This window comes from Elephas maximus, chromosome 6 (genome assembly GCF_024166365.1).
Source record: "Elephas maximus indicus isolate mEleMax1 chromosome 6, mEleMax1 primary haplotype, whole genome shotgun sequence".
Taxonomy (NCBI): domain Eukaryota; kingdom Metazoa; phylum Chordata; class Mammalia; order Proboscidea; family Elephantidae; genus Elephas; species Elephas maximus.
This window is the reverse complement of record NC_064824.1, coordinates 78,217,220-78,229,901: the sequence shown is the minus strand read 5'-3', so window position 1 is coordinate 78,229,901 and position 12,682 is coordinate 78,217,220. Positions and strand designations below refer to the sequence as shown.

The following is a 12,682-nucleotide window of genomic DNA, read 5'->3' as shown; positions in this document are numbered from 1 at the left end:
GCGTCATTTAATATTTTCCCCATAGAATCCTTCACTATTGCAACTCGAGGCTTGAATTTTTTCTTCATTTCTTTCAGCTTGGGAAACGCTGAGCATGTTCTTGCCTTTTGGTTTTCCATCTCCAGCGCTTTGCACATGTCATGATAATACTTTGTCTTCTCGAGCCGCCCTTTGAAATCTTCTGTTCAGTTCTTTTAGTTCGTCAATTCTTCCTTTTGCTTTAGCTGCTCGACGCTTAAGAGCAAGTTTCAGAGTCTCCTCTGACATCCATCTTGGTCTTTTCTTTCTTTCCTGTCTTTTCAGTGACCTCTTGCTTTCTTCATGGATGATGTCCTTGATGTCATTCCACAACTCGTCTGGTCTTCGGTCACTAGTGTTCAATGTGTGAAATCTATTTTTCAGATGGTCTCTAAATTCAGATGGGATATACTCAAGGTCATATTTTGGCTCTCTTGGACTTGCTCTGGTTTTCTTCAGTTTCAGCTTGAACTTGCATATGAACAGTTGATGGTCTATTCCACAGTCGGCCCCTGGCCTTGTTCTGACTGATGATATTGAGTGTTTCCATCGTCTCTTTCCACAGATGTAGTCAGTTTGATTTCTGTGTGTTCCATCTGGTGAGGTCCGTGTGTATAGTCACCGTTTATGTCGGTGAAAGAAGGTATTTGCAGTGAAGAAGCTGTTGGTCTTGCAAAATTCTGTCATTCGATCTCTGGCATTGTTTCTATCACCAAGGCCGTATTTTCCAACTACTGATCCTTCTTTGTTTCCAACTTTCGCATTCCAATCGCCAATAATTATCAATGCATCTTGACTGCATGTTCGATCAATTTCAGACTGCAGCAGCTGGTAAAAATCTTCCATTTCTTCATCTTTGGCCCTACTGGTTGGTAGTAAATTCGAATAATAGTCGTATTAACTGGTCTTTCTTGTAGGTGTATGGATATTATCCTATCACTGACAGCATTGTACTTCAGGATAAATCTTGAAACATTCTTTTTGATAATGAATGCAACACCATTCCTCTTCAAGTTGTCATTCCCAGCATGGTAGACTATATGATTGTCCGATTCAGAATGGCCGGTACCAGTCATCTCAGCTCACTAATGCCTAGGATATCGATGTTTATGCATTCTATTTCATTTTTGATGATTTCCAATTTTCCTAGATTCATACTTCGTACATTCCAGGTTCTGATTATTAATGGATGTTTGTGGCTGTTTCTTCTCATTTTGAGTAATGCCACATCAGCAGATGAAGGTCCCAAAAGCTTTACTCCATCCACATCATTAAAGTCGACTATACTTTGAGGAGGCAGCTCTTTCCCAGTCATCTTTTGAGTGCCTTCCAACCTGGGGGGCTCATCTTCCAGCACTGTATCAGACAGTGTTCCGCTGCTAGTCACAAGGTTTTCACTGGCCAGTGCTTTTTAGAGGTAGACTGCCAGATCCTTCTTCCTAGTCTGTCTTAGTCTGGAAGGTCCCAGCTGAAATCTGTCCTCCATAGGTGACCCTGCTGATATCTGAATACCGGTGGCATAGCTTCCAGCATCACAGCAACATGCAGGCCCCCACAGTAGGACAAACTGACAGACACGTGGGGGAACTTAAGAGTACAGAACAAATTTATCATCCTTCAGATAAAAATTACCATTTCCAAGTGTCCAGAGAAATAGTATGATTTAGAAATACAATGACTGGCTAACTGGCCTCGTCATCATCGTTTTTGTCATCATCATCACGTATAGTATTTATTATTAACGGTTACTGAGCCGTTATATGCCAGACACTGTGTTAAATGCTTAATGTATCTTTCCTTACAACCATTTTGAAAGGTCGGTTCAGCAAGGTTATGTTCCTTGGCCAAGGTGAAGCAGCTGGTAGGTGGTCTAGCCAGAATAAGCTCACTTTTGTGTGACTCCCAGGCTTACATTCTCTGCTGTCACCTGTGTTTTCCTCTGTTGTGTGGACTGAGTTCTCTTTCCTTGTTTTCTAGCCTGGGTGATTCACTTGTCATACCTAAACCTGATAACTGTTAAGACATTTTTTTCCTGCTTTTTAGCTGTCCAGTAATTATTTATTATTACATTGTTAGAAATAACTCTTCAATTAGCCCACTCTATATCTCTCCCTTCCAATCAAATACATACAGAAAACATGGCCATTTCCAAATGAACAAAAAGTAGGATGCTTTATTTTTCCACCATTGTTGTATCAGTCATCTTGCAGTGCCTTTATTTTGTCTGTCTCTCAAAGGAGTGTTCCAAATCTTCAGTTTTGTTTCATTAGGAATAGACTTAAAGAGTGAAGCTACCCAGGTTTGTCTTTAATCACAAAATTAATTTTACATAAATCATAGGCCCATAGTGAAAGTTGTACATTAAATGTAGTGCTTTTGGAAAAGGTCTCCCCCCTCCTTCACTTTGAAAATGTTAAATTATTTCTAAGAAGTTTAAAAAAGTCAAGTTTATGACTTTCAGGCGTAGTAGATAGGAGTAGGAAAAGGGGAATTATATCTAGAAAGAAAAAAATTGTTGTAAAATTTTAAATCTATTTTACAAAAGCACAAATTCAAGTTTTGTTTTCTCAAAAATAGTATTTATTTATTAGTGAGACAAACTTTTTCCCTAAATAAAGTAGTGAAAATTTGGTCCTGTCTTAACTTTGATGATTATTTACAGAATAATGTTATTGGCATTTTCATTGAGTTTATGTTTTTTCCTCTAATTAAATTGATCATTATTTGTTTTCTTTATCTCTTTTTTTTTTTGTCAAATAAACAGAGGACTGCTGTCCAGGTCTGTTTTGCAAGCACAGAGCGCTTCTCCAATCTTCACTCATGTTTATGCAGCACTGGTAGCAATTATCAACTCAAAATTTCCACAAATTGGAGAATTAATCCTCAAGAGGTTAATTCTTAATTTTCGGAAAGGCTATCGAAGAAACGATAAGGTATGTATGATGGACTGGTATGTAGACTGCCATGCAGGGACAGACTAATAAACCAGTAGCAAAAATAGTAAGCAATGTTGAATTATACAGAGGAATCTTTTCTAAAAACTGTGTACTTCTTGAGAACCTTTTTGGTTTTATTAAATACCCCCAGCCATAAAAAGTGATGCCTGTCACTATAAAATTTTAACTGTTTAGCCAGAAATAACACTCTTTCATAAGTTATTAGTTTTTATCTTGTAACGTTCATGAAAATCAGCTCTGTGCACTACGTATTTCAAATAAAACGTGTTAGTAGGCCGTAGGTTCTATAAAGAGGAGTGAAAATTGGTTTTAGTTTTTAGGTTAACTGCCTCTGTCTTCACTTTCAGCAACTTTGTCTGACCGCTTCAAAATTTGTGGCCCATCTTATTAACCAAAATGTGGTAAGTGGTTATCTTCATTACTTGGTTTTATTCAGTGGTGTTAGACCATAGGCTCAGTGCCACTTCAGTAACACACTTCTTTTTGTATTTGTTTTGATTTATAGTTTTTGAGATAAGTGTCTTGGATGATATTTTAGTTTCAAAAACATATGCGTTTAACGTTCTTTGCTATTAAAAGCGACCAGAACCCTTTTAGGTTCTTTATCAAATTGATCTAAACTCTTAATGTTGTACTTGATTACTTGTCCACAAGTTATTCCTTCAAAGAATGTAATTTAATTGTTTTGATTTTTATAATTTATTTTTTTGTTATTGTTGTTGAGAGCATACACAGCAGAACATGGACCAATTCAACAATTTCTGCATGTACAATTCAGTGGCACTGATTACATTCTTCAAATTGTGCGACCATTCTCACCCTCCTTTTCCAAATTGTTCCTCCTCCATTAACATAAATCCACTGCCTCCTAAGTTTCCTGTCTCATCTTTCAAATTAATTGTTTTATAAAACATTAAAATTGTTATCTCTTCCATTCCTTTCCCCTATACCTAGTGCTCATGAGAACCTAATCAATATCTGGTTGATTCTATAAAAACTTGATTCCTTACAACTTTGTAAAATAACCATATTTTTAGAATCAGCTTCTGAAAATGTAGATTATTGTTTTAAATACAAGTAATTTTATTACTCAGGTTTTCTATTTTGTATTGGTATAGTATTTGAGAATTTTTATTTAGCTTCTTTTTAAACTTGGAAATAGTAAAATTACTCGTTCATTCTCAAAGGTTTCCATCAGGTACGTATTATCATTTTAAATATAGTATCTGTTATCGGTGGAAGAATTTTGAAGCCACGCTTAATCTTATTTTTGTGGCATTAAATAAAATTTTTAATTCTTTCCTACATGAAATTCTTTTAAATGGTCACTCTTACAGAAATCTTTGGGTTTTAACCTAGTAAGTTCACACACTCTTCCAGTGAGGAACGTGGGAACGTAGTTTCACGTGCTACAGCAGTTTTCAGTTACACATTATACTTGTATTGGAAATATTTTTGACATTGTCACAAAGTAGTTAAAATGATAAATATTTTGCTTCTTCTTCCTGTAGAATGGGACAGAATTTTCTTATCACTTATGTAAGACTGTTTGACCCCTCCCCTCAAAAAAATGTATTTTTTGTATTATGCTCAATATGAAAAGGAAATTCTTGGGATAGTCATCTGGGAGTTCTTAACAGATAGATAATGAAAGTGAAAGAAAAGCTGTACCCCATATTTGGAGTATTACTGTGTATGTTATAAAACTTTGACCATCATTTATGTAATATTAATGTTGCAATACACAGATTTACTAATTTTTAAATTTTCTATCAACAGTGAGTTATTATGTCTAAAAATGTTTTTTCTCTTCCAAATGACTACATTCTATTCAAGGCACATGAAGTTCTATGCTTGGAGATGCTCACTTTGCTCCTGGAAAGACCTACAGATGATAGTGTTGAAGTAGCTATTGGTTTTCTCAAGGAATGTGGTCTCAAATTAACAGAAGTATCACCAAGAGGAATTAATGGTAAGTGTATTCTTGCTGTGATAGTGAGCTCTTATTTGAGCATTATAATATTCACTGCCTATTTTATTGTCTGGAAACCCTAGTGGTATAGTGGTTAAGAGCTACAGCTGCTAACCAAAAGGTTGGCAATTTGAATCCACCAGGCGCTCCTTGGAAACTCTACGGGGCAGTTCTACTCTGTGCTGTACGGTTGCTATGAGTCGGAATCAACTCAATGGCAGTGGGTTATGGGTTTATCTTATTGTCTTTTCTTTCTGTTTACTTTAGCTATATTTGAACGCCTTCGAAACATTCTCCATGAGTCTGAAATTGACAAAAGAGTTCAGTATATGATTGAAGTGATGTTTGCAGTACGGAAGGATGGATTCAAGGATCACCCAGTTATCCTAGAAGGACTTGACCTCGTGGAAGAAGATGATCAGTTCACGCATATGCTCCCCCTGGAGGATGACTATAATCCTGAAGATGTTCTTAGTTAGTCTGGGGCAGGGCTGGGGGAGTGGGTCACCAATAAATGTAAATATAGAAGATAAACACTTCCTTCGTTTTTGCTTTTTTTTAAGATGTTTTCAAGATGGATCCTAATTTTATGGAGAACGAAGAGAAATACAGAGCCATTAAGAAGGGTATGTAGAATTTTTTTACAGAATTTATTTTGGATGAATAGAAGCAGTTTAGGTAATTACCTAAATACTGATAGAAAGGGAGTATTTATAGATCAGTGATCCCCGCACAAAGAAACCTTTGTTCTTGTGAAGCCATTCTCTTCACTGTTTCCTATGCATTATTTTTCTTTTTATGCTCACCCATGGTAGTACTTCTTTTTGAATTATTTATCTCACTGTCCCTTTTTTCTTTCCCTCCATTTAAATTGTCTATAACCTTTAATTCTCACCTCTCAAGAAATAGTCATAGATTTCCCAAGCCCTTTATTAAATCTCTCTACCACTTACAGTCTCTGCCACCTAGCTTTATATTCAGTTAAATGCTGTGCTTTATTATTTCTTGAAGGCAGTGGATAACTATCCCTCATTCCTTTTGATAACAGCAGTCACAGTGCTGGATATAGTATCGATGCCTAATAAATGGTAAATTGGTAACTATTACCATTTATACATCATTTATATGTTATAAGCACTAGCTTTGGTTAAACTTTGACTTTTATTTTGTCTTTGCATTGCTAGCTTGGTGACCTGGGGCAAGTTGTTTGATGTAAGGATAAATATTACTAGTTTGTATAACGCTAGATGAAATAAAGTTCTTTGTATTATCAGAGTTAACGTTCAGGCAGTGATAGCTATTATTATTTTCAGATTTGTATCCTTTTTCTTTGTAAATCTACCATTCAGGGCTACTTATATAGTAATATTATTGGTTCATTTTCCTTGAGTTGTGATTACACTTGAATATTTTATTTATTTCCTGTATTCCATGCTTTAGTCATGCTTAAGAGTGGAATATTGAAGTGGAAGGTAAAGGTGTAAGAAGGTCTTCATTTCTATATGTTATCGTTCTACAAACCTGGTACAAAAGGTTTCTCATTTTTTATGTTAATTTCCTTGGGCTGTTTATCTACAACTGCTAGATTTCTTTTTATGTTATAATTTAGTTTTCAAACACTGAGAACTCCTTAGGCCCATATTGGCTTTTCTTACTAACCTTTTTCTTTAGTCTCTCCAAAAGCTGCCAAATAGTTCTGTGGAATTCATCTTAAACCTACTGTAACCTTTTTTTTTTAAAAAAACACTCAGGCGTTCCCCATCCATTTCTCTGTGGTCTCGGCAGTTGGCCAATACCTGGAAAGTAGCCCTTTCCTTTATTATAAAAAAAAAAAAATTTTTTTTTTTTTTTTTTTTATATTATAGCAGTTCTTAAAGCCTGGCCTCACGATTTCTTTACACTCTTAAAACTTAGCTTTTGTTTATGTGGGTTATACCCATTGACATTTACTTTGTTAGGAATTAAAACTGAGAATTTTTTTAAAATTTATTAATTCGTTTAAAAATGATAGTAAACCAATTATATGTTAACATAAATTGCATATTTTTATGAAAAATAACTTACAAAACAAAAATTTAGTGAGAAGAATGGCATGTTTTATAGTACTGCAAATCTGGTTAATGTCTGGCTATATAGAAAACAACTGGATTTTCATATCTGCTTCTGCATTCAGTTGTAATATATTGTTTTGATGGAAGTATTTGAAAAAATTTAGCCTCACACAGATATGTAGTTGGAAAAGTGAGGACCATTTTAATAGCCTTTTCAGATAATTGTGTATATTCTTCCTTGATACTCACCCAAACCTACTGCCCTCAAGTCAATTCCAAGCCATAGCAACCCTGTAGGACAGAGTAGAACCACCCTATAGGTGTCTAAGGCAGTGCATTTTTACAGAAGCCAATTGCCGCGTCTTTCTCCTGCAGAGCAGCTGGTGGGTTTTTTACCACCAACCTTTCGGTTAGCAGCCGAGCATTTAACCACTGTGCCACCAGGACTACTTAGTCTTCCTTGATACTGTGGCAGTATTTAACAGCTGGTAGTTTCTTAAAGATTAATTGCTATTAAAGCTGAAACACTGTCCTTGAACTTTTCCTACTCTGTTACATGAAATTTCCTTGGTCTGCCTCTTTGAGTGGATGTCTTACCCATCCATGAGTTTGTAACATGTTGCATTGGGTCTTTTGGAAATTACTGAACACTGAGTTATGTGTATCTTTCAAATGTTAACATGTTTCTATAATAACAAAAAAATCACATTCGTTTGGACTACTACTAGGCCTCTTCAGAAAAGCCTTAGATATTGGGAAACTGACAAACTTACATTGATGGATACAAGTTTTGCAAAATTGTAATTCTCTCTTGAAAATTTTATCATGGTGGCAAATACTGTTAATTGTTTTCCTTGAAGTGATAGGCTCTCTTTGTTTATATTTGAGAAGATGTCTGTCAAATACCTAGTAACTAGTTTGTCACCCAGTCTTCCAAGTAAAAAATTAAAAAACAGCTAATTCGTCTTGAAACACAGCCACACGAGTGCTTTTCCTTGAGACGAATGTCACCATTATACATCTGTCTTTAACAGAAGTGCTGTATGTGCACTTCATATTTTGTCACTCAGAATATTATAAAGGCAACTCAAGGGCTGCAATTTAATAAAATTAGTTTTACGTCTTCGCCAATGACAGTTTTAAATGAAACTACCGTTTTTTTTTCCTGTTGCAAGAATGTGGCAGTAAAGAATCCAGTGACTGAGTGCAGTTTGGTGCATTGACTTGGACTGGGTTGCAGTAGTTGTAACCCCTATTGCTTTTGAACCATCAGTGCAGGTGTCAGCATGGTGAAAAAGTCAATAATATCTTGATACTATTATGAAAACAGTTTTGACCTCACAGATACCTAACCTTACCTCAGGAGTTCATAGACCATACTTTGAAAACCACCACTTCATTCCGTCAGTTAATAAAATCCAGTTGTCATTGCCTCAGGGATTCCAGTAAGTACATTCTAAAGTAGAAAGATGAGAGGGTGATATAAACAATTAGATAATTCATTTGACCTTCCTTCCTTCATAAAATGTTGTTCCAGAGCTGTCGTAAAAATATGGCCACAGCAGGAAACGAGCACAGCTTTAGTAATTAGCACCTTAGAGTGACCTAGGTGTACTTGTGTTTTGGGTCTTACAGCATTTGGGAAAACAGCAGGAGTGCCTCTCTTCCTTCTATTGAATACTAACTAGTTTCCTCCTTTTAAAAGTGCCAGAATGTAGAGTGATACACTAGATACTACACATTGCTTCTTGAAGTCACACTTGTTAGAAATATTCTTTTTTTTTTTTTTTTAATTTATTGTGCTTTAGGTGGAAGTTTACAAAAAGCAATACACACCCAGCGGTGCATTCACAGCTGTGCTCCCCTTAATGAGACAGCATATTCCTCCCTCTCCACCCTGTTTTCCCCGTGTCCATTAAACCCGCTCCTCTCCCCTCCTTCCTTCTCATCTTGCCACCAGACGGGAGTCGCCCACATAGTCTTATGTGTCTGCTTGAGCCTTGAAGTTCACTCCTCACCAGCATCATTGTCTATCTTATAGTCCAGGCCAATCCCTGTCTGTAGAGTTGCTTTTGGGAATGGTTCCAATCTTGAGCTATCAAAGGGTCCGGGGACAATGACCGTCAGGGTCCCTCTGGTCTCAGTCAGACCATTAAGCCTGGTCTTTTTATGAGAATTTAAGATTTGCATCCCACTGTTCTCCTCCATCAGGGATTCTCTGTTGTGTTCCCTGTCAGGGCAGTCATCAGTTGTAGTTGGGCACCATCTAGTTCTTCCGGTCTCAGGCTGATGGAGTCTCTGGTTTATGTGGCCCTTTCTGTCTCTTGGGCTCATATTTACCTTGTGTTTTTGGTGTTCTTCATTCTCCTTTGCTCCAGGTGGGTTGATACCAATTTATGCATCTTAGATGGGCATTTGCTAGTATTTAAGACCCCAGATGCCTGTTAGAAATATTCTTGAAGAAATTTGTGTATCAGATAAGGCCTGAATGAAAACTCTGCATTTTTGTAAAATGATTTGTTCGTTATAGTATCAGGTTTTCTCCTAACATTAATTATGTGTGGCTTGTGATTTATATTACTTAGGTTAACTTGAAAGAAAATGGAATTTTCCTAAAAATTAATTGGCTCCCAAAACTTTGTATTAAAAGCTCCCTGCTTCTGATAGAAATGCCAAAGTGAAGTGTTGGCCTGGTTTATGAGATTATCAGGCTAATAGAGCACACACCATGATGTAGAATATAATTTTAGTTTTTGTTATTTGTTTACTAATATGATAACTGACCTTAAGTAGTCAGTCCCTTGTTTATATCACTTATTTTCATCAATTTCTAAAGGTAAGCTTTATTTAAGAAATGATAATCCAATAAAGTTGTACATCTTGCCAATTTTCTTAAAGGTTTTTAAACGTCAGTTATTTACATATGAAAAGACTGAATTGATTGTAATGTTCAATTTTTTATCTTTATTACCTTTTTAAAAAATTTTTTGTGCTTTGGGTGAAAGTTTACAGCTCAAGTTAATTTCTCATACAAAAATTTATACACATATTGTTATGTGACACTAGTTGCAATCTCCATAATGTGACAGCACCCTCTCCCTTTCCGCCCTGGGTTTCTTGTGTCCATCCAACCAGCTTCTGTCCTTTTCTGCCTTCTCATCTTGCCTCCCACTCATTTAGTCTCATGTATCTGCTTGAACTAAGAAGCACACTCTTCACCAGTATTATTTTGTGTTTTATAATCCATTCTAATCTTTGAAGAGTTGGCTTCGGGGATGATTTTAGTTCTGAGTTAACAGAGAGTCCGGGGGCCATGTCTTCGAGGGTTCCTCTAGTCTCAGTCAGACCATTAAGTATGGTCTTTTTATGTGAATTTGAATTCTGCACCACACTTTCCTCCTGCTCCATCAGGGACTGTCTGTTGTGTCCCCTCTCAGGGCTGTCATTGGTGGTAGCCAGGCATCATCTAGTTCTTCTGGTCTAGGCTGGCATAGTCCCTGGTTTATGTGGCCCTTTTGTGTCTTGGCCTAATATTTTCCTTGCGTCTTTGGCGTTCTTCATTCTCTTTTGCTCCTCGTGGGTTGGGACCACTTATGGCCACTTACAAGCTTTTAAGACCCGAAACACCACTCACCAAAATGGGATGCAGAACACTTTCTTAATAAACTTTGATATGCCAATTGGCATAAATTCCCCCCGAAACCATGGTCCCCGGACCACAGCCCCTGCTGCTCTGTCCCTCGAAATGTTTGGTTGTATTCAGGAAACTTCTTAGCCTTTGATTTAGTCCAGTTGTGCTGACTCCCCCTTGTGTTGTATGTTGTCTACTACCTAGTTAGTGAATTCCCCTCTCCCTCCCTCCCCATCCTCGTAACAATCAAAGAATGTTTTCCTCTGTGTTTAAACCTTCTCTTGAATTATTATAATAGTGGTCTCATACAATATCTGTCCTTTTGTGACTAATTTCATTCAGCATAATGCCTTCCAGAGTCATCCATGTTTTGAGATGCTTCGTGGATTAGTTGTGCTTTATCGTTGTATAGTATTCCATTGTGCATACATACTATAATTTGTTTATCCATTCATCTGTTGATGGGCATGTAGGTTGTTTCCATCTTTTTGCTGTTGTGAACAGTGCTGCAGTGAACATGGGTGTGCATATGTCTAGTCGTATGACGGCTCTTATTTCTCTAGGATATATTCCGAGGAGTGGGATTGCTGGATCAAGTAGTGGTTCTATTTCTAGCTTTTTAAGGAAGTGCCAAGTCGATTTTCAAAGTGGTTGTACCATTTTACATTCCCACCAGCAGTGTATAAGTGTTCCAATCTCTCCACAACCTATAATGTTCAATTTAATGGGTATATATTCTAATAAAAATCTCATTACTTATTTAAAGAGAGCACTAAATTATGCAGTTATGTCCTCTCTTGTTTGTATATCAAAGTACATTCTTAACCTAAATTTTTGTTTTCTGTATCTAGCCTTAGCCTTGTAGAATTCATTCTAATTATGAAGAAATTACGATATTTCGCTCCAATATGCTGTTTCCATTCCTAATTTATTTTTCCAGTGTTCTTCCTCTTTTGGAAAATTTACTTCTATTTCTCATCACCTCTTTGTTTCATAGCCACTTTTTCTGTGGCAGAAGAATGATACATATGCTCTCTCTAGTCAAATCAGTTGTAGTGCTTTCTGATTACCAAGACAATAACACAAGGCCTGGGTGATGATCCTTTTTTGTTTGGTAAAGTGTTACATCGCTGTGGATTTCCGTCAACTGAGAATTATCGTCTCAGAATGAAATACATGTGTATAACTTGCTAATTAATTTTACCTTAATTTTGTTCCTAAAGAAATTCTCGATGAAGGAGACAGTGACTCAAACACAGACCGAGATGTTGGAAGTAGTGAGGAGGAGGAAGAAGAGGATGAAGAGGGAGAAGAAGATGAAGAAGGTAAAGGTGCAGCTGATTCAAATAAGACTGTAAAACAGTCTAATTCTGATGTTATCCTCTAAACAGTAGTTCTCAGTAGACATTTAGCAACTACTGGAGACATTTTTGGTTGTCTAAACTGTAGGGGAATGCTACTGGCATCTGGAGGGTAAATGGTAAGGATGCCATCAAACGTGTTACAAGTCACAAGACTGCGACCTACAACAAAGAATTACTCAGCCCAAAATGTATTACCAAGTTTGAGAAATCCTGTTCTAAAAGTACTAAATAAGCAAATTCATTTTTAACATCAGTGTAATTTCTATTTGGTCTTTTATGCCTTTGATTATATTATAACCCATGAAAAAGGTACATCCATGTTGAGTACATGTGATTTATGTAACCCTGGCAAAAATGTGACAGATGAGGATGACTAAATATTTGCTATTCATTATGGCAAAATAGAGTGGGGAGGCCAAAAGCTGTATTTTGTACAAAAGCAGGCTTGATGTTCTCTTCAGCTTTGGTTACATTATTTTACAGAAAAATAAGCTAAGAACTTTACTTTGTAATACATGTATTAGATATTTGAAAACATTAAAAGTATGTTTTTCCCTTTTAGGGCGTATGTATTTTAGTTCTGTCTTAGAGTATAATGACTTTTCTGTAACATTTATAAAAATAAGTTTAAGTAATACCATCTTTATTTCAAACATCTTCTAACTATCTGTGTGCTAAATTTTATTTTA

The 12,682-nt window shown here is 36.3% G+C and overlaps 1 protein-coding gene across 1 annotated transcript in view; it reads left to right on the top strand.

The window, feature by feature from the left end:
• CWC22 (CWC22 spliceosome associated protein homolog) overlaps nt 1-12,682 on the top strand; it is a 71,381-nt gene that overhangs the window by 32,041 nt on the left and 26,658 nt on the right. Inside the window, exons 7-12 of the mRNA XM_049887569.1 lie at nt 2,783-2,951; nt 3,323-3,376; nt 4,812-4,947; nt 5,215-5,421; nt 5,511-5,573; nt 11,853-11,954. Coding sequence (XP_049743526.1) covers nt 2,783-2,951; nt 3,323-3,376; nt 4,812-4,947; nt 5,215-5,421; nt 5,511-5,573; nt 11,853-11,954 — 731 coding nt within the window. The remainder of the gene's footprint in view (nt 1-2,782; nt 2,952-3,322; nt 3,377-4,811; nt 4,948-5,214; nt 5,422-5,510; nt 5,574-11,852; nt 11,955-12,682) is intronic.